At 38.3% G+C, this 19435-nt stretch overlaps 1 protein-coding gene across 14 annotated transcripts in view; it reads right to left on the bottom strand.

The window, feature by feature from the left end:
- Nucleotides 1-19435, bottom strand: part of DLG2 (discs large MAGUK scaffold protein 2) — a 988724-nt gene that overhangs the window by 585081 nt on the left and 384208 nt on the right. For 2 of the 14 annotated variants that reach the window (XM_066572340.1, XM_066572331.1), the window contains exon 2: nt 8763-8843. The exons of the other annotated variants lie outside the window; for them this stretch is intronic. In XM_066572340.1, the coding sequence (XP_066428437.1) occupies nt 8763-8783 (21 nt within the window). In that variant the 5' untranslated portion in view covers nt 8784-8843. The remainder of the gene's footprint in view (nt 1-8762; nt 8844-19435) is intronic. 14 annotated transcript variants of the gene reach the window in all.

Here is a 19435-nt window from a genome sequence, read left to right as displayed (position 1 = left end):
CTTTCAACTGGATTCCAACACTGAGATAAAATTTTTAACCAAACATTTTCTTCTTAGAGATGTAAACACTTGACATTACAGTAAGCTCTACATTTCTCTTGCACAAAGAAGGGTACTCTTTTATACGAGGGTGTCCTGGGTTGACCATATGATGCTTTTATCCCAAATCATCTCATTCTGTTTATGTTGAATAATAAGTTTTGCACCTTTAAGAGTGTTCCAGAGAGTGAAGGGGGGAAGAGAAGAAGCAGCAGTTTTTTTTCAGACACTGCACTCACTCCTCCACATTCCTGCTCCTGGACTGTTGTTGTCTGCAGATGGACAGACAGCGGGACAGAGCTCTCTTTTGCTTTTAGTTAGTTTTACCTAGCTGAGGCAAAGAAGTTCCCTTGACTTTTGTTTTTTTCCCTTTTCTTTGGACCTCTTGAAACCTGCTCTAAACTAAACACCCAGAATAGCACCAGCAGCTGCATCTGTGGCCCACCGGGCCTGGCCTGGCCTGCGACATCTCCAGCACCAGAGGGACTGATCAGAGACTGAGTGAGCTGAGCTGCAACCCGGGGATGGGACTTTCTCAGTTTGTCATCTCTTTTGGAGTACAAGGGGTTTTATTGTTTAATATTGTTTAGGTTTTATTGTTTAATAAACAGGTTTTTTCCACCTTTCTCCAAGGAGGTATTTCCTCCCAAACCAGTAAGGGGGAGGGGGCCGATTTGATCTGCTTTCCTACCAGAGCTCCCAAATTTGCTCTAAACCTGGACAGAGGGTCCTTGAAGCACAACTGTACTATAAAGATGACGATCACTTCTACCCTGCAAAATACTTTTCAAATAACATACAAAAAAAAAAATCCCCTTTGTAGCTGTAAACTTCCTATAAACATTTTTTATAAACAATCAGGAGACTTTGAGTTCACTACAGAAAGAGCATGTATTTCTAATAACATTTAATAGACTGCTTACATAGCCATTATTTCACAATTTCCTCATGATTTTCTGAATGAAGATTTATACTGTGAAGACAAGAGAAAAATAATTTTGATCCCTTAATTGGAGAATGAATACATGAAAAAATTAGTTAGGACAGCTGAGGCAGCTGCCCCAGTGCAAAGTAAAGGTATTAGCAGTACATTTTAAGATAAGACATGAGTCTTTTTTTCAGAAAGATTATACCATGGCAATAACTATTTTATCCTAAGGTACAAATTGAATTATGACTAAGTTCTGAATTTATGCTCTGAGCTAAAAGAATTACATCAATCATTCCCAATGATCAGGGATATCGCAATGTTCTAACTTTAAGAAATAACAGCATTTTAATGTATTGAATCAGGATGATATCTTGAGAAGAAATATGTTTCTTAAGGAAAATTACCCTTTGATGCAAAATTTTGAAAATATCTGAAAAGGTTGTGAATTCATACTATGAATTCAGGCTTCTGAAGTTTACAGAATCTGAGGTTCTTGACTCTTTACTGCTGTGTTGCGATGACTTCATAAAATTATTTAAAGACTACCTAATAACTTGCAAGATTACAAAAATTCCTCATTTTTGAATCTTTAGCTTCTGAAATCCTGAAGCTGGGTCACTCTTTCAGGGTTGGGAAGCACTTGTAGCTCTCATGATATTCCACTTAAGTTTACTTTAGAATAATAGAGCCTTAGAATCATTAAGGTTGGAAAAGACACCCAAGATCATTAAGTCCAACCTTAAGCTGAATACCACCCAGCCCACTGAAACATATAGCAAACTCTCATTCAAGTAATTTTTTGGAACTCTTCCAGGGATGGTGACAACACCACCTCTCAGGGCATCCTGTTCCAATGCTTATCCACTCTTTCCATAAAAAAATTTTTTCTAATACCCAACTTGAGGACATTTTCCCTTCTCCTATCCCTACTTGCCTGGAAGAAGAGGCCAACCTCTACCTTGACAAAACCTGTTTTTCAGCAGCTGTAGACAGCAACTACATGTAATTAAATAATCACAAAATCCCAAATATTTCAAGTAAGGAAGTTATAATGGAGGCAAGTGGGCTTTAGCCCCATCCAGAGAAAATTTACATTAAAAAAAAGAAATATAAATAGATAAACACTATGAGAGGGGAAAATCAACAACAAAAAGGAAGTCAAGAAGAGTCTGATATTGCAAGCTGATCACATGGACATATCAACAAGAGAAAGGAAATGCTGTAATAAACTGTAACTTGTACTGTTGAGAGATAAGAAATAAATTTCCTCTCCTTTAAAATGGCTGACTTTACACCATCTTTCATCCAAGCTACCAATAAATATTTCCCTGTTTCTGTGAGGCAGATATTATAGGAACCCCATGATGGTCTCTATGGATGTGGTTGCCTCCTGAAGGAAATGTGGAGCATATTCAGCAGTGCAGTGAGGTTAAGGTTTACTCCAAAGGTTAGAGGATGGTCAGGACCACACACTGGCTCTAAAGGAGGCTATGGGAATTTAGGCTGACACAAATATTCAGCGCTTTTGACTTCATTTTCCAAGAAGGCTGGAAGTGCTTTCACTAAGTGCACAGCTCTGCAGGTACCTCTTGGAGCCCTCAGAATTAGCAGGGATTTGTACAGAAGTGACTGAAGCCACCATCACTTCAGTTATAGAAACAGTTATAGACAAGTGATCAAAGCTTTACCAAATCTGAGCTAAAAAACCTGAACCAAACCCCCCAACCGCCCCCCCAGTTTTTAAAGTTTATATAATGGAAATGACAACTGACCCAGCACCACAGAGTACAATTATAATTAACGGGAGACTTTTCTGAAAAACGTCTGTGCTGCCTTGGGGAACAATGTAGGTCACAGCATCAATTAAAAGCAGAACAAACTCTACACTGCCTCCATAACATTTAACCCCAAATCATTGTTGCTGTAAATTAAACAATGCATTGCTGCATTACATCACAGAATGGAAAAAAGAATAACTTGTTTGAAAAATTTATTTCAAGCTCCAGCATTCACTTCACCCCATATAAAATAGGCAAGCAATATGGAATACTGATGTTACCAGCAATTTTTCTGCTTCTGTAGAGCAGAATTACTATCTGTATATTCAGTTTTCTTTGCCTAATCTGAATATTAATATTAGACCTTTGCAGGAAAGCATGTGAGATGTACTTAATTGACAATCAAAATCAGGAGTTTACCTTAAATGCTGACTGCAAAGGAGATAGATAGAAGATTATTTAAAATCCTAAGCTTCAGTTTTGAAGCTAGAGTGAACACTCCTCTATGTGGAAGAGTAGAATATAGAAACAAATCACTTCAGTTAAAATGTGTTTGCAGGGTCACTACACATATATTACCTAATTACTAATATTAATTACTAATTTCCTAATACTGTATCAAATATGACTGCCAATAGAAGCCACCCACACAAAAATTTAAGGACATTCACTTTTAAAGAATTGCCCACAGGTGATGTCCTTTTTTAAGAACAATAAATTCCTGTTTCTTAACAACAGACAATTTTCAGCAAAACTCAAGCCAGAAGAAAGATCTTTGCAATAAAGCCTCTCAAGTGTTGCTGACCTTTTTGTTTGTTCATTTGGAAATATTGAGCAATATCATGGATGCAATTACGCCTTTTGAAGTTCTATTATCTACTTGAATGGCAAGTGAAGCAAATTCTTCTCAACTTGTGAGAATGGAAGGGAAACTACACTGAGCAGTATCTAACAAGGCTCATGAGAAACCACAAGGGAAAATTAACTGACACAATAAACAAAGGAAAAACAAATTTATCAAGTGCACCTCCATTTCTTCTACTACCCATGAATAATACCAAACAATGAAAACAGACTGCAGGCAAAATTAAGACTTCCTGATGCTCATGCAGTACTTTCAGCTCAAAAAATTCTTCACAGAGAAATAATTCTATAGGGATATATAGGCAAGAGAAAACACTCATTTCTGAAATGCCAGCTGTGGAAAAAGCTAAATAGCTATGCTAGTTAATAAATGTGTCTCCCAGTAGAGTATAAAGGAAGTAGATTTGTATATCAGAGAAATTCCATTTTAACAGAACTAGGTTTTAAGACTCGAACTCTGCCTGTGTTCTCATCTGCATTTTGAAATTCCAATAAGGGGTACAGGAGCTCAGTTCCCTCTTCCCTGGTGAAATGTTAAGATTATGCAAAGAATGCCAACTTCTGATTAGCCTGTTACGTACAGCCATAACATCTCAGCACCAGTGTTAATGACTACAATTCCATTGTTGAAGGCTTTAAGGAAATCCAGAATGAAAAAGGAATGGCCAAGCTTTAGAGAGTTTCCAATTTGAGTAAAACAGGAGATAACAGATGCACCCATTTTTCAACAGGTCTCATCACAATTTTGCCAGAGTTTTAGACCCGTCATTATTGAGACACTGAATTTATTTTAGACATTAAGACAATGGCAGACTTTGCTGATGAATTGAGCAAAAACAATTAAAATGTTTTTTGGAAGGCTTCACAATTGAACAATGAACCCTTCCATCCTTGCCTAACTACAGAAGGAGTCACTTTTTCCCAGAGAATGATATAAGGTAAGTAAGGTGGGAATAAGTGAAAATAATTTATTTTAGGCGCAAGTCAAAGCAGGAAGCTTGAAAAGACATGCTATAATGGCTGTAGGGGTGGGAGGGGGGGAACAAAACAAAGCTCATTTTAAACATACTTTCTCTAGGAGCTGACAAGTGCACCTATGGATTTGTAGGCTAGGAGTCTGTTTCTTTTTACCTCCAAGTGTACTAGAGTGTTGTCAGATGAGAACATATAATTCCCTGCTCTGAGAATATGTGTAATGGTAGTACAATAATGAATTAGTTCTATGTCAAATAGAAAGAAAAGGTCTAATGACTCTTCAACCACTATAATGCTTCTCAAAGCCCTTTGTAAGAAAGGAAAATTAACAGGTAGGAAAGCAAAGGGAATGAAGCAAGCTGCCTAAGATGACTCAAGAGGAATTGAAAAAAAACATATCGTATGTCTAGAACTTCATTTTAAAGATCACCCAACCTTCAACCAGTTATACAAAATATGACTGAGATGTAGATGGCAGACAGCGCTGTGAAACATCAAGCCCTCTCAACCAAACCTTGCTGTTTTAGTCAAAATTTTGCAACTCTGGGTTAAAAATCAGTGAAGGAAAATTAATTCAGAAGTTCACGATCTAGAAGAATTCAAACTTTATCCTCCACACATACAGGCCAGGAGGTGGGTGTACTGAGATTTTTAAATGAATTAAAATGGAAGGAAGTGGGAAGGAAGTAAAAAAGAAATAAATGCTTTCATTAGGCCAAGTAATACAGCTCTACATTTCTCCATTTGATCTACTGACTGAGGAAGAAGGTGATAAAATGTGTTAGTTCTATGAATTTAATCTCCCTCCACAATAGCATCTAACCCCTATTCCTGTGCAGAAGTTTTTTCTGACTCAGCACCTCAAAGGCACCTCAAAGATGTGAAGTTTAAGGCACAAAAGACCACTGGATAATTGGGATCTAGTGTACTGCCATATCTAATACTGACAAGAACAGCTTGTCTTAAACACAAGCATGCACACCTATTTCAGGAAAGCAGCTGATCCTGGAAATATAACAGGACTGAGATTACTGCCTTCCCTAATGGTTTGTCCTATGTCCTCCCTTTTAAAAACACCTGCCCAGCCTTGGCCCTGGTATGATTTTCACTCTTCTCTGCTACTGTGAAGAATCCTCTTATTCCCAATCATCCCACAGGAATACGCTGTCTTTAGGTCATCTCTCTCTCTGGAAGAATTTTTCTCCACTCTACTCTCTCTTCTCTCTTTTGATATTTATTTATTATCTTTACAAATTACAGATACCAAAACCTGGTACAATATTTCCTTCCACAATCTCACTGCTGCATATACCAATAAAACCACCTCCTTACTCTTATTTTTTAGTGACTTTTTAACATTCAAGTTAAAAATACAAGTGCCACCGAGCTGTCTGTACTTTCCTCTGGAACACTCCTAGCCTCACTTATGTCAGCTGTAGGGGTCCTCATGTGTAAGGATGCCATTGCTCCCTTCTGGCTGTGTAATACTTCTCTTCTAGAGACAATTTTGACAATTTTGTTTGAATGACCTCTGTTTGCAGGCTAGACTGTAACTGCATTGCACTATCTAATTGCTGTGTCCTCCTTTTTTTCCTAGTGTTTCAATCTTCACATTCTTTTCAAATTCTAACATCCAAGAATTCATGCAGCTTTCCAAAGGATTTGTGAAAATATTGAAATATGTTGTCCACACCCAATTCTAAACTGTGGAAGGCTGCGGAGAGAGACTTTAAAAGAGGATGCAATTACAGGACAAGGGGGAATGGCTTCAAACTGAAAGAGAGCAGGTTTAGATTGGGTATTAGGAAGAAATTCTTCACTGTGGGGGTGGTGAGGTACTGTCACAGGTTGCCCAGAGAAGTTGTGGATGCCCCATCCCTGGAACTGTTCAAGGTCAGGTCGGATGGAGCTCTGAGCAACCTGGTGTACTGGAAGGTGTCCCTGCCCAGGGCCAGGGGTGTTGGAATTAGATCATATCTAAGGTTCCTTCCAACCCAGGCTATTCTATGATTCTATTTTATGATTCTATGATCCCTCCAAATTTTTGTGCAAGGGTCATTTCTGATTGATTAGTGCTTTGATATGTCAATCTTTAAGGAATACTATTTTGATAAAGCATACTGATATTTATTTTATACCAAATGATATACAAAATTAAATGAAATGCCTTACAAAAGCCTAAATAAGACCGAGGACTATTCGACAAGTAAATTCACATTCTGAAATGACGTTTATCTAGCATAATTGCTTTTCTTTAAAACTATGTTGACTGTCATTAATTTCTTCCTACCACTAATTTTTTCTTAGGCTTGCTTTTTTAGCCAAATTCTCCTTAATCATCCCAATATTTTTTCCAGGGCTGAAAGAGAACTAGCCTGCTCTGCAGCATTACTTGCAAAAAAGAAAAAAGAACTGAAAATAATAGCATGACACTCACATTCCAGAATTTTAAAAATTCTCCAACAGATCTTTCCAGCCTCCTTTTTTAAGGCTCATAGGTCAAAGTTATCAAGTAGTGAGCCTTCTGCTTTACTTATTTTATCCCTGGCAAATGTTGTTTAACATGCTTTGAAAGATTCGGTGCTGTTTATACAGTAGGGACACTGGATCTCCTACCACCATATGGGCTTGCTAGGGAGCAAACAGCACTTCCCTCCTACTGCGTGCCACTCAGTATTGAAAAGGTATCAGAGCTTTTGTTCATCATTGCATGAATAAATGACACAATTAATTAAACAGTGATTGACTGGCATCATTTCTTGGTTTTGGTGTTACAAAAAAACAGTACAAATTAATTCACATAAAAAATAAACCAAGAAATAAGCTTTGTCAAACTTTTCTTGAAATCTTAGGAGGTGGAAACTGAGTGTCCAGAATTGCGTGTCCAGATATATACGGTAAGAGTTCTTGTCCATTATACTTGCTACTGAATTCATCCTAGGTTACCACCTTAATCATTGCATATTTTTGGCCCTTACATTAAGGAAAATTACCTAGACATCCTAAGCCATTATAAATTGATGTCCAGCTGGCAGAGAGCTGTGCAAAATCACCCAGAAAGCTCATCTGTCCTATTTATCCCAGAGTCTTCTTAACCCTGGATAACAAAGGATACCAATTTGGACATCAACAATATATCACTTTAGACTACTTTTACCAGAAATATCCCATTAGTGTGCATTATCGTCATATCTTAATCGGCCTTCTTTTCCTCCTGAGACTGCAAAGGACCCAGCTGGCTAACAGTCAGAATATCAAGTGTCTCACACACCTATTATCATAGCAGCAGAAGGTCATACACTGAAAACTGAGCACACAAATGCAACATAAACTAAACTGAGTGTTTTGAAAACAGAAATTTATGGAGGTTACTATTCTGGTGCAACAGCATCACTTGTACTTTTGTTTGATTTGGTGGGGGGGTTTTACACTTCTGGTTTCAATGACAACTCCTCTACTGGGAAAATTCTTTGATTAAAAAACAAACAAACAAAACTCCAAAACAAACCACCAAAAGCCCCACTCCAAATCAAACTTCAACAATGCTTTTTCTATCAGGCTCTCCAGGTCCACAAATATGCTTAGTCTTCCTGTCCTATATCTTGGTTTGGTCCTGCCTGCTACCTCTCAGAGACTGATTGTGCCTCTGCCTGACTAACAGGCAATAAAAATACATTTCAAAATGATAAAGGTGAAATTTTCCTGACCACTTAAGATATCAAATCAAGACATTTTGGTCTCTGAATTATTTGACCCATAAGGATGTCTAGACAATGGAGAGACAAAGTAATTTCCAGGGCATGATTCCCCTCCATCTAAAGGAGCCATCCAAACCAGGTTAGAAGAACTGTGATCAGGACAGGTCTCTCCATTGACTACCACAGCAATATCATTGACTTCCTCAAATGTGAGAAGTCAACTCAAGCCACATTGTTTTCCTAATAGCTCACCTGTTTTCAGTTTGATCAGTATATAGCCATGGCTCCTTGCATGCCACAGCATCTTGGAAATTATTGAAACATTTGCACAAATATGTATTTTTTTAAAACTTGAAATGGGCCCTTTTGGGTGCAGGGAAGCATTGGTGGAGAAAAAATGGCAAAACTATGAAGCAGCAATTCAGAAACTATTTGCTTTCCTCATTTACTTCTCACAGCCAACTTCACTACTCTCACCTGTGTATTAGTCCATTCCATTTCAGGAAAAGGTCCCAGCTGAAGGCCTCTACCTGTGGGATTTTCTTCCTCCTGGCCTTTCTGGAAGTACATAGAGACATCTACTCAGGACATGTTCCAAACTCAGATTTTTCATTGTCTTTGCATATGGTGTTTAGTTGTGTGGGTTTGCTTCCCAGGTTGGTTTTTTTGGGGGAGTGAGGTAATTTATTCCCTTGAAGCTGTAAATTGGTGTTAATACATACTGGATTGCCCAGAGGCTTTATAATAAAAAATACATTGGCATTACATTATATAGTATTAAAAATGTGAGTGCATATTATTGATTATTAATATCTCTGGATTAGCTATTTATCACTACAGGAAGAATAAGCAAGTTATGTATATTTTACAAGAATTAATATTGTACTACTGTATTTAGGTTGATTTTTAGTATGCAACATCTACCTATCTCTAGTAACTATTAGCAAATGAAGCAAGAAGGCTACAGGGAATAAATAAACATGCTCTTGACAGTCCACCTCTTTTTAGCTAAAATTAGAAATAACCCTGTTGCTTCTAAATTTTAAAACCCACTCTAATTATCACTATGAATTTATGAAGTTTAACAGTAGGAGGCTATATATTTGCTTCTAATGAACGTCAGGTTTCCATTTTTTTTGTGAAACAAAAAATCTGTAATGAATTCGGTCTCCCACATAGGCATGAGTCAATGCCATTGTAGAAAACACATGAGTTCTTAACAAACAACAACAATATGGAAGAGCCCTGACAGTAAGGAGAAACATAAGGCAAGGATCTCAGTTTTTGTTGATAGCAAAACTACCTTATCTGTAGCCATGCATCCAACAGCATTTTTACACAATGTTTAATAAACAAGGGACTGAAAAGCATTTTTACAAAGGCCATATTCATTACAATGCTTATGTAATGCTGATCCTCAATTTTACTAGGTTACTTGAGAGATTTTTTGTTTCTATTTTAATAAATAATACAATTTTTAAAAAGAATAAAAATCATACCTCAGTTTAGGTGTGAAAAGAAATAAAGATCAACTAATTCTAACCCCCCCTGCCATGGGCAGGGACACCTTGCACTACACCAGGTTGCTCAAAGGCCCAAACCTGGACTTGAATACTTTCAGGAACGGGGCATCCACAGCTTCCCTGGGCAACCTGTGCCAGTGCCTCACCACTCTCACAGTGAAGACATTTTCTCTAAACTTGCCTTCTGACAGTTTGAAGCCATTTCCCCTTGTTCTGTCACAAGCATTTCTAAAATGTCCCTCACCAGCCTTCTTGTAGACCCCCTTTGCGTATAAACCCATTACTTTTTTTTTTTAATAAAGGTAACACTTTTTCACTCTCACCTGCAAGATTAAGTATTTTTTAACATCAAGCATAAAACACAGCAAGTATAAAGCCACTAGGCCAAGTCATTCAAGGAAGTCTCAAAGCTCTGTTGCTCTAAAGAATGGCTAATAATAGTCAAAAAGGTAGTCAAAGTATCACACATCGCAGTATATGGTCTAAGGAAAAGGACTTCTGGCTCTGCTTAAAAAGATTAATGCTGTCATACAAACAATATTTTTAAGAATTGAGGCTTAAATTGATGCTGTCAGTCTGCAGGCATTTAGCTGGGTCAGCTAGGAGCAGAATCCTTTGAGACATGGGAAAATACTGAGAATGGTTTCAGGCTTAAATTCCCTGAGTCACTCTGGAGGGTGCTTCCCACCTCAGTGAAGTAGGATGAACATACGTCTGAATACCCAGTTGAGCTTACACAGAGAGAATTTCTACATTAAAAAAATCTAGAGTAACTTCTTTTACAGTGTAATGGGCAGCTGGCGACTCCCTAACATCAGCACCAAGTCCACCAGGAACAACCACAAGGCATTTTATGGAGTCCACTGGAGCTGATGCACCTTGACCACAGCAAGCTTCTGTGTGCATGTATTTGGTTCTGGAGACTTTTGAGAAGAAATGTGTAGTACCCTAAACACAGATAAAAGAAAGCCAATGCTTACTTCCCAAGCAGTAAGCATGTCCCTGGACAGAGGAAACATCAAAATCAAAAAGACAGAGTAAGGAACACCTCTGCTGAGGTCATTAGCTAAGGAGGAGCCAAGAGTGAGGTTCTGCTGCAAAATGGCCTTCAATCAAGATACGAAGAATTGCTGTGTATAAGGACAAGGGTTCTAACTATTGTGCTGTAATCATTGATGAGGAGACACCAGCAGAACTGTATAATTCTGGGGCTTTTTTTTTTTAAGATAAGTGCTGAAAAAGCCAAAGAAAATCTACAGAAGAGGAGTGTCACACCGTAGGGAAGACTGAAAAGAGGATATTACATAGGGATAGTGATCAGTTGTTTCCAACTGAGAGAAAAACCGAGGAAATCACTCCAAATTTGCTTCTATGAAAAAAACCTTTAACTGCTAAGGTGCTGAAACACTGAAGATCTCCAGTCCTTTCTATATCCTACAGGCTTTTGCTCCATGAGAGGTTTATTCCCTAATAATTCCAGCAATTTTAATTTGCAACAGGATGATTACTAACCAGCTAAAAGCAAAAAGCATATTCCTCTGCTAAGTTAAAATAAAATAAATACATACTTGCTTCCAAGGTAAGACTTTACAATGCCACTAGTGGATGTAGTTGTTGTAGAAATGTAAGCCTCTTCATAAAAAACATCTTTTGAAAAAACTCTACTCAAATGCCAGTAAGGTAGCATTTAAAACAGAATTCTTCATAACCATCAAATTGTGAGTTACAAAGGTGGCAACTCTAAAGGTGAAACTGAGCTTCCCAAATAGAGCTGTCTCATGTCATCAGATGCATTAAGGTATTGTTTTCAGCTGCTTCTTCAAAAGAGAATGGGTTTCATTCTGTCATTTCTGACAGCCATATGCACACTTCAGATCTCACAGGACATCTAAAACAGCACTATATGCCTATCTTAGACAAATTAATATCACTCCAAAAAGTCCTTTTTTATTTAAAGGAAGCATTTTCTTAATTTTCAATTTTTGTTATTCACACAAGCTATTATTAAATGCAAATATATAGTTTAAAATTTTGGGGGTTATTGCATAGAAAATCTAAATCTCCTGCTCTTTAACTAAAAATAAAAAAAAATAATTTCAAGTTTCCCAAATGTGATAACTACTGTAAATCAAAAAATCCAAAATCCAATAAAATTTTTATACAAGACCTAGAGCCAAACAAGTTTCAGTGTTGAAGTACACCAATTTTAGAAATATTTAAATTCACTTATAATCTGGAAAGCCTTGTTAATCTATAGATTAGGAAGGATCAGTTTATTGCCATGGAAAAAAAATTGTGCCTATTAAATACCAGGAAGTCCCACAGTCCAACAAATATTACCTTCATACAGGAACATCATGCAGCATTATAAATAAAGTCACCCATACCAATAAAAATGAGGAAAATCAAGTTTTCTGTTTAAAAAAAGTCTTCAAAAAAGATCTCATGAAAGTCTAAATAGTTCCTGCTAATCATATGTAGAGAGCATTGAAGTACTGTTACGCAAAGTAAAGTAATAAAATATGAACATAGGGAGAAGAGATGTGCAAAGAAAATGGTGATAGTATTTCTAAATAAAGCCATGAAAAATTGTTGCACTCACAGGAACTTCAGTATTCTGAACATTATCCGTGATCACAGTGCTAAGGTCAAATCTCTTCCTCATGCCAGTGATCTAACTACTATAGATGAATTCCACAGAATTGAGCACAAGGGGATGAACTTCCATGGTGAATAATTACTTTTAAACTAAAAATTTAATTTATGTCAGACAATGATAGAAAGGCAAGTTTCAGTGAAAAGCTCAAAAATATATAGGAGGCTACAATTTTCTTTTAAAATTTGAGTCATTCTTTTTATCAATTTACAACAGAATAATGAACAGCTGATAGCATATTGGAGACAAGTCCAAAAATACTTTTAAAACAGGCTTGTGAATGAAATGAAAATTCAGGAGCAGCAGATGGGTTTAACTGCTGCTAAGTGTGGAGTGGTTTCCAAGAACATGTTGTATGCAATAATAAATAGCCAGAGACATAAAGTTTCCCCAGCAGTTCAAATCCTGAGCATACAAGCTAAGTGAGGGCTTTCAAGCTTTGGCTCACTGCAACATCTTTACATTTTACCCTTGTCTACAGCAGCAAAGATGCTTGTTATTAACAACGTGTGCCAGCAATGAGTGCAATTACAGCAGCACTGAGCACAGTTTCACAGGCAGGCAGGTTTAACATAGGCTTTCTGAAACAAGAATAGTTCTTGGCTCTGCTTGCAGGTTAATCACATTCAGCACCAGGGTATCCATTCTCACAGTGGATAATTATGCCAGTGTACCCAGTGCCTCAGTTTGTGCATACATTTTACATAATAAACATGTTAGAAATTGCCTCCCCTTCTAATTCTTATCTGGATGCGGGCACTGGGATGACATATTGCATCTAGGGCTTCTGCAGTCATGCTTTGACTGCCTCCATGTCTCATGCCCTCTTGGATTTAAGCAAAAGTGAAGTCCCAAAGGTCTAGGAAAACAGGCAGCAACTTTTTGTTTGTACCTCAACCAGCTGTGGTTTCATCTCCTAATCCATCAAAAAGTGGTTTTATTAAGTGGCAGCTATGATTAGGTTAAAGCTTCTACACTTGCTACCACGTATTATTATACTTGGCTGACACAAACACTCGTGACACAGAATGAAACTGGAACTTTTAAACTCACAGTGATGGACAGAGGCACAGACAGAGAAGGGTTCAAAAGAATGAGTGCAACTGGCAGGGGGTAGAAATCTACATCAGGATCAAACCCAGAAAAAAATCACTGCTGCTGCCTCCTGTTAGTCCAATTGATTCTGTAACAACAAAAGATTTGTGAGGAACTGTGGAAAAGAGCATCACTGGATTCAAGGAAGCCTCTGGAGTTCAGAGCAGACCTACACTATAATATAGGTGTGTTCCTGCTCAGATGCACCAAGGATGATTCTGATTAGCTATTCTGTAATACCAGTATCTGCTGTCTTGGATGAACTGGAGGGAAAGGATTATTAGGGGAACAAATGATAGAAAAGAAAGATGAGGAACCAAATGAAAAAACTGTATTAGAAAAGAGGAGAGATGTCAGGCCTTCATGCGGGTTATCAAGTATAAACTTATACTGTTGCTAACCTACTATTTTTCACTGCTGCTCTAGAAAATCATGATTTCTATACTTTCATTGCAGAAACCATCTCTTTTTCCAACTAATTCTTTCCATAGAAAAACATAAGATTTGGCTATGGCAAAACCGCTTCTCTCTAATCCTAGTACTATACTTCATTCATGAAATGGATAAAATTAAATCAGTCCACTGATGCTCACATGGCATTCAGGGACTACTTGTTTCCCAGGGATCTTCTTCTAAGAGCTTTTTTTATCCCTTGTCTGATACCTGCTGAGAGACTTTGAAATGAAATTGCTCTATTGTCTGGGAAATTCAGCCATTAAAGTAACAGTCCCCAAAGCATGCCTTTCTTTCCAATCCAAATATTAATGGTCAGAAAACATCACACGTGTAAGCTAACATCCTTCTGGTCACTCTAACAAGTATCCTTACTAGAGGATGTTTGGAGATTTCCAGAGCCATGGCTTCTGCCCAACACATCTCAACTGAAACATCATTACTGTTGCTGTCAAATGGATGCAAACACAGCTGCTTTGTGTGCTCCCTGTTCAAGCTGCACCCAGTTCTGGTTGGTTGGACATGCTGCAATGCTGCAGCACTACTACTTCTGGAAATGGCTGAACTGCTCAGAAAAAGGAGGCTGAGGAACATACTCAAAAGCCTGGACCCTCATCATCCTCACTGTTAGATGTTACATCAAGTCCTTGCTGTTCTGTGCAATTCCAGCTGGCTCCTTTCAGGAAAAAACTGCTCTAGGAGCTAGACTCATGTAATGCAGACATGAGTAAGCACCTTCTTTTCCACAGTGTAGACACAGCTGCTTTCTCCTACTAGAGGTGCACAATACTATTACTTGAATTACAAGTACCCAGGAATTCAAATTATATCAATGATGTACTTTCCCCATTTGAAAGTGTCCAGTGATTTTAGGGGTGGTTGCTGGCAATGCAAACACATGGGTTCACAGGTTTCTCTTAATCAGAGCTATCAGCAACAACCGCTTCACTGAAGGCACACTGGAATTTCAAAGCGGTGATGACAGAGCACCACTGCTGATTGATTTTGTAATAATCATTCTGAAGGGGTTTTGTACATTGTTTTGACCAGCCATTTAGACAGGGAACTATGGGTATAAGAGACTACATGATTAGAACTAATCTTCATTGAAAAGTACTTAAACACACGTTCAGTAAACTATGGTCTGTTCTCACCTATTACTCAGCCATTTGCACTATTACCACAGAAATAGATCATATACCTGACCTCCTCTTTCACAGAAGCATTTTCTGATATAGGCTAATTATCAAGCACAAACATATGGGATTGTAGGGCTTTTTTTTTTCCCTAAAATGGTAAACAAATTTTAAACAAAAAGGCCTTTGTTGTAATCTTATTGCAAGGGTTCCATACTGTTGTCTCCTTATCACAAACGTTTCGTACCTTCTTGGTGTTTCTGGTGGACATCTCCTCAGAGCACTGACTCTTTGTTCTTCACAAAGCAGCCACTGACTCCAGTTCCCCTCTCAACCAGCCACCCCACCCTTTTATAGCACTCTTCTTCTCATTGGTCACAGCGGTGGCCTGTTAAAGTCAGGCCTGTTCCTAATCTTTGGTAATTGGCCCAGCTGCAACTCCTTAGAGGGAAGATTACTTTCTACATTATCTTTATTTTCTTATATTCTATCCCCCTACAGGCCTGGGCTTTTTTCTGCAGAGCCATATTTTTTTTCCTAACAACTATCATGAGCCTCTTTTGTATATGATAACATGGTATATTCTGCAAGACTTCAATCACTGATACTGAAGCAAGTTCAATGTGTTTTGCACCTTCTCTCATGGGTTGTTCACTCTAAAATTACCTTCATTTTATTATATTTTTTCTGTAACATTTTGGAAATTATTGTAATGTCCAACTCTTATCTGCTCCAGATACCTTTTCCAAAATTGGTAATGAGTGTTAAATATGTGCCATTGCAAACTGTAGTCATTTTCTTGTGTCTTACCTTGTATCTGCTCTGGCAACCTCTGTGCATGTCTCCTTTGAGACCAGACTGGTTATTAAATTCCAGTTATTAGGAAACAAATTTAGGCTCAGGACAGGTTTTTTTTTTCCTAAAGCTTTGTCAGTTGCATGAATGATTTTGTCTACAAACATGCAGCTCTCTTACAAATTTATATGCAGTTTGTGAGTCATAAATTTCAGAAACAACAAAAAGGTTTTATTTGTGAAAAAGTGAGGATTTCCAAAAGCATCAGTTTGTCGTCAGTACTAGCTTAAATTGATTTCCCAGGAATAGGGGCATGAGATATTTGCACCCACAATCTCAAGTCTTTATTACAGCTAACTGTTGGGTCCTTATCATATCACCTGTACTTCCAAAGCCTTTTGCAGGCTTCATAGAGTAGAATAAGAGGATTGAAAGAAATTTAGCATTTCAATTATAGAGATAATAAGTGAAATAAGTGACTAATTCTCTCAGCTTTCCAAACTCTGCAGTAAGTCTAAAACTTTAATGTTCCTCTATTGCTCTCCCCTCAAAGAAACCATGTGCATTGAGACAGAGGTGTCAGCACGGATCCACCAGTACCCCCAAAAAGCAAATACATCATAGAACAGAACTAGTTCAGCTTTGACCCAGCAGCCCACTTTGTTCCAGAGAGCATCTGGTTACAGCTTTGTAAGCTTTCCTGGTCCTACTGCCTGTGAAGATACCACAGATGTACTTTGTGGTGAAAGATTTTGGTTGTCCTGCACAACTCGAATGATAATAAGATAAAATATGCCGGGGTGGAAAAGGCATTACTGTAATGTTTTTCTAAAGTATCTATTGATATATCAAGCTCAAAAAAATTATCTGGCACAAATTTTGACTGAAATATGTTTCCCTTCTTTTTGTTCTTACCAAAGCTAACAACTGTGCTTGCTCTGATAGTCCTTAGGAAAAGGATAATTTACTGAAATGTGTGAATGGGAGACTAATTGGCCTTCACATGTCTCCTGATGCCTCTGGAGACTGTAACCATACTAATCAGCTGAGATGATCGTGTTTATGCCATTTTAGTGCCAGAGAAACGTGTCTGGGCATCAGCTGTCAGTGGAGAAGGTCGTGGGCTTCCTACAGGTATGGTGACATATTGACCACAGACATACTGGTGGATGTATGGGATGACACTTAAAATGCTGATGTATGTCTGTCTCTTAGCAGGTTTGTTATCCCTGGAGGATATTTTTCCAACCTCCATGCTGCTTCCTCCATTTTTAGGGATCATATTGATGAGGAAAAGAGTGTCCCATATTTTCCACTAGTAAAATAAATAAATTTTCCTTAGTACCATTACAAGTGTCTTCCCATGTGCTGATCATCCAGCTAGTTCACCACTTGTTTAGTGTGGGGATTGCTAACTAAACTCTGCTCTTCAGAGACCCCTCTCCCTCTTCAGCTTTTCCACACTGATGTGCCCAGGCCTCTATAACTGCAATAAGTGCAGCACTGAATCCTGTCACTACCACTAGTAAATTTACTATCCAGTATTCAAGGCTACCAGTGAAAACAACTATTTTTGGCAATGTAATAGTGTGTGTGCCATGTCCAACTTCATAACTGACCCATTTACTTCCAGTTCAATAGCGTATTTATCTCTAAATGAACTGCTGCTCATTGTTCCTGTGAGAATTAATCTGAGCAACACGCATTGTGGTTCTTGCCAACTTTTGCAAAGTGATATAATCCATCCTCCTTCTCACATCTTTCCTTTAGTGACACCCAGTGGGTTGGCTTCTGTTAACCATGCTTCTCAAACTCCACATACTTTTTGCTGCAGTCACAGTTGTGATACCGTACACAGCTCTTTTCCCCTACATTGTGAAGGATCTCTATTAGGACAATTGTCCACCCACTACTCTGAGTCTGAATCTGGTTCTTCCTTTTGTTTATCAAATTCCTACATCTTTCCTTTCAGAGTTCTCAGTGATGTTCCTGAGCTTTGTTTACTCTCCCAGTCACAAGAGCGGTGTTGGGATGTGACTTGGGCACGCTCAATCCCTCCTCCACTATTTTGTGCCACAGGAAAGCTGAGCAGGCTTGATGTGCTCTTGGAAGAGCTCCAGCTGAATGACTGGCAGAAAACAAAGGCGGGGTGTCCGTGGCACAGAAGACGGAGTCAGTGCGTGTTTGTGGCGCACGCTGAGGATCGGCCCTGCGGGCAGCACAGCAGAGCCCACCCGCGTCTCTGTGGGCACAGAACCAACAGGATCTCTCACCAGAGAGACAAACCCCAGGAACATCACTCACAGCTTCCACAGCCTTTTGTATCTCCGACTAAAGCCACTGTTCATATTCCATGCTTATGGGGCACAGAGCACTCCACATCCTTTTTTGCTTCAGTTTTATAGTCTTTTTGGCTGGGACTAAAACTATCAAAGGTATCAAGGATTTCAACCTAGCAATCATTAGAAAAGGATCTGCATTTTACTGGCTTTCCCAGCTTGCAAAACTAGAGTGGTGTCACTTTCGTTATCCTCCACCTTCCTGGAGAATTCTAGCCTTGGTGAGGCAGGTTTTGAAGTGCTTCACTCTCCTCCTCTGTGTATTTTCCGTTCCTTCTCTGAATCCTGTTCAGCAATCCCTTTGCTCTGACAGCACTTGCAAGAGGGCTCTTTTATGCCTGATTTCATCTAGCTGGGAATAACTACAGAAACCTGATGTCACCTCCCCTGACCCAGAGACTGTGTCTTACTGACATGAGCACAAAGGTATCCACTAATCATACCAGAGAGGACTAATCTAAAAAAGGTTTGTCATTAGGCTTATTGCAAATATATCCCACCTGATTTTAAAGTTTAATTTCAAACCTGTTTTTCTAAAAAAAAAAAAAATACAGAAAATTTAACTACAAACAAAAGAAAAGTAATTATGATGAAAGACATCTGGGGATTATACTTGTGCTGTATTTTCAAGTGCCTTCAGGGGCATAAATATACATTTTTGCTTTTGTGCTATATCCAAGGAAATAAAAATACCAGTTCAGAATTGTGTTGGCAGGAAATCTCTGCACTTTTTAATTTTGGCAGGATGCTAAGTATTAGAGGCTAAATATTATTCGACCTCATGACTCACAGGAAAACAATGTGTACTTAAAGCACAGAAATAATTGCTCTACTTCAGTACGTCCAGCTTTCCTATATTTAAAGTCAATTCACCATCTGAAGATATTTCCGAATTGAATTGTTCTAACATTTAGCCCCACACCCCCAATGACAACAGGATAGAATTTTTCTGAGGTTTCTTGCTTCATATTTCTCTGCTCTTTAGATGAATTCTTAGTGAGTTAATACTCACATCTGCTTCATATACTCACAGCTCTTCAACACAGTCAATGCTAATTTCTGTCCTTAGGTTTATATCTTGGGGACTTTAGAAACCTGCAAATCTTTCTATCATTCTGTATGTCTGCTCAGAATATATTTATACACACATTAT

This window comes from Molothrus aeneus, chromosome 2, assembly GCF_037042795.1.
Source record: "Molothrus aeneus isolate 106 chromosome 2, BPBGC_Maene_1.0, whole genome shotgun sequence".
NCBI lineage: Eukaryota > Metazoa > Chordata > Aves > Passeriformes > Icteridae > Molothrus > Molothrus aeneus.
This window is presented reverse-complemented; position numbering and strand designations above follow the sequence as displayed.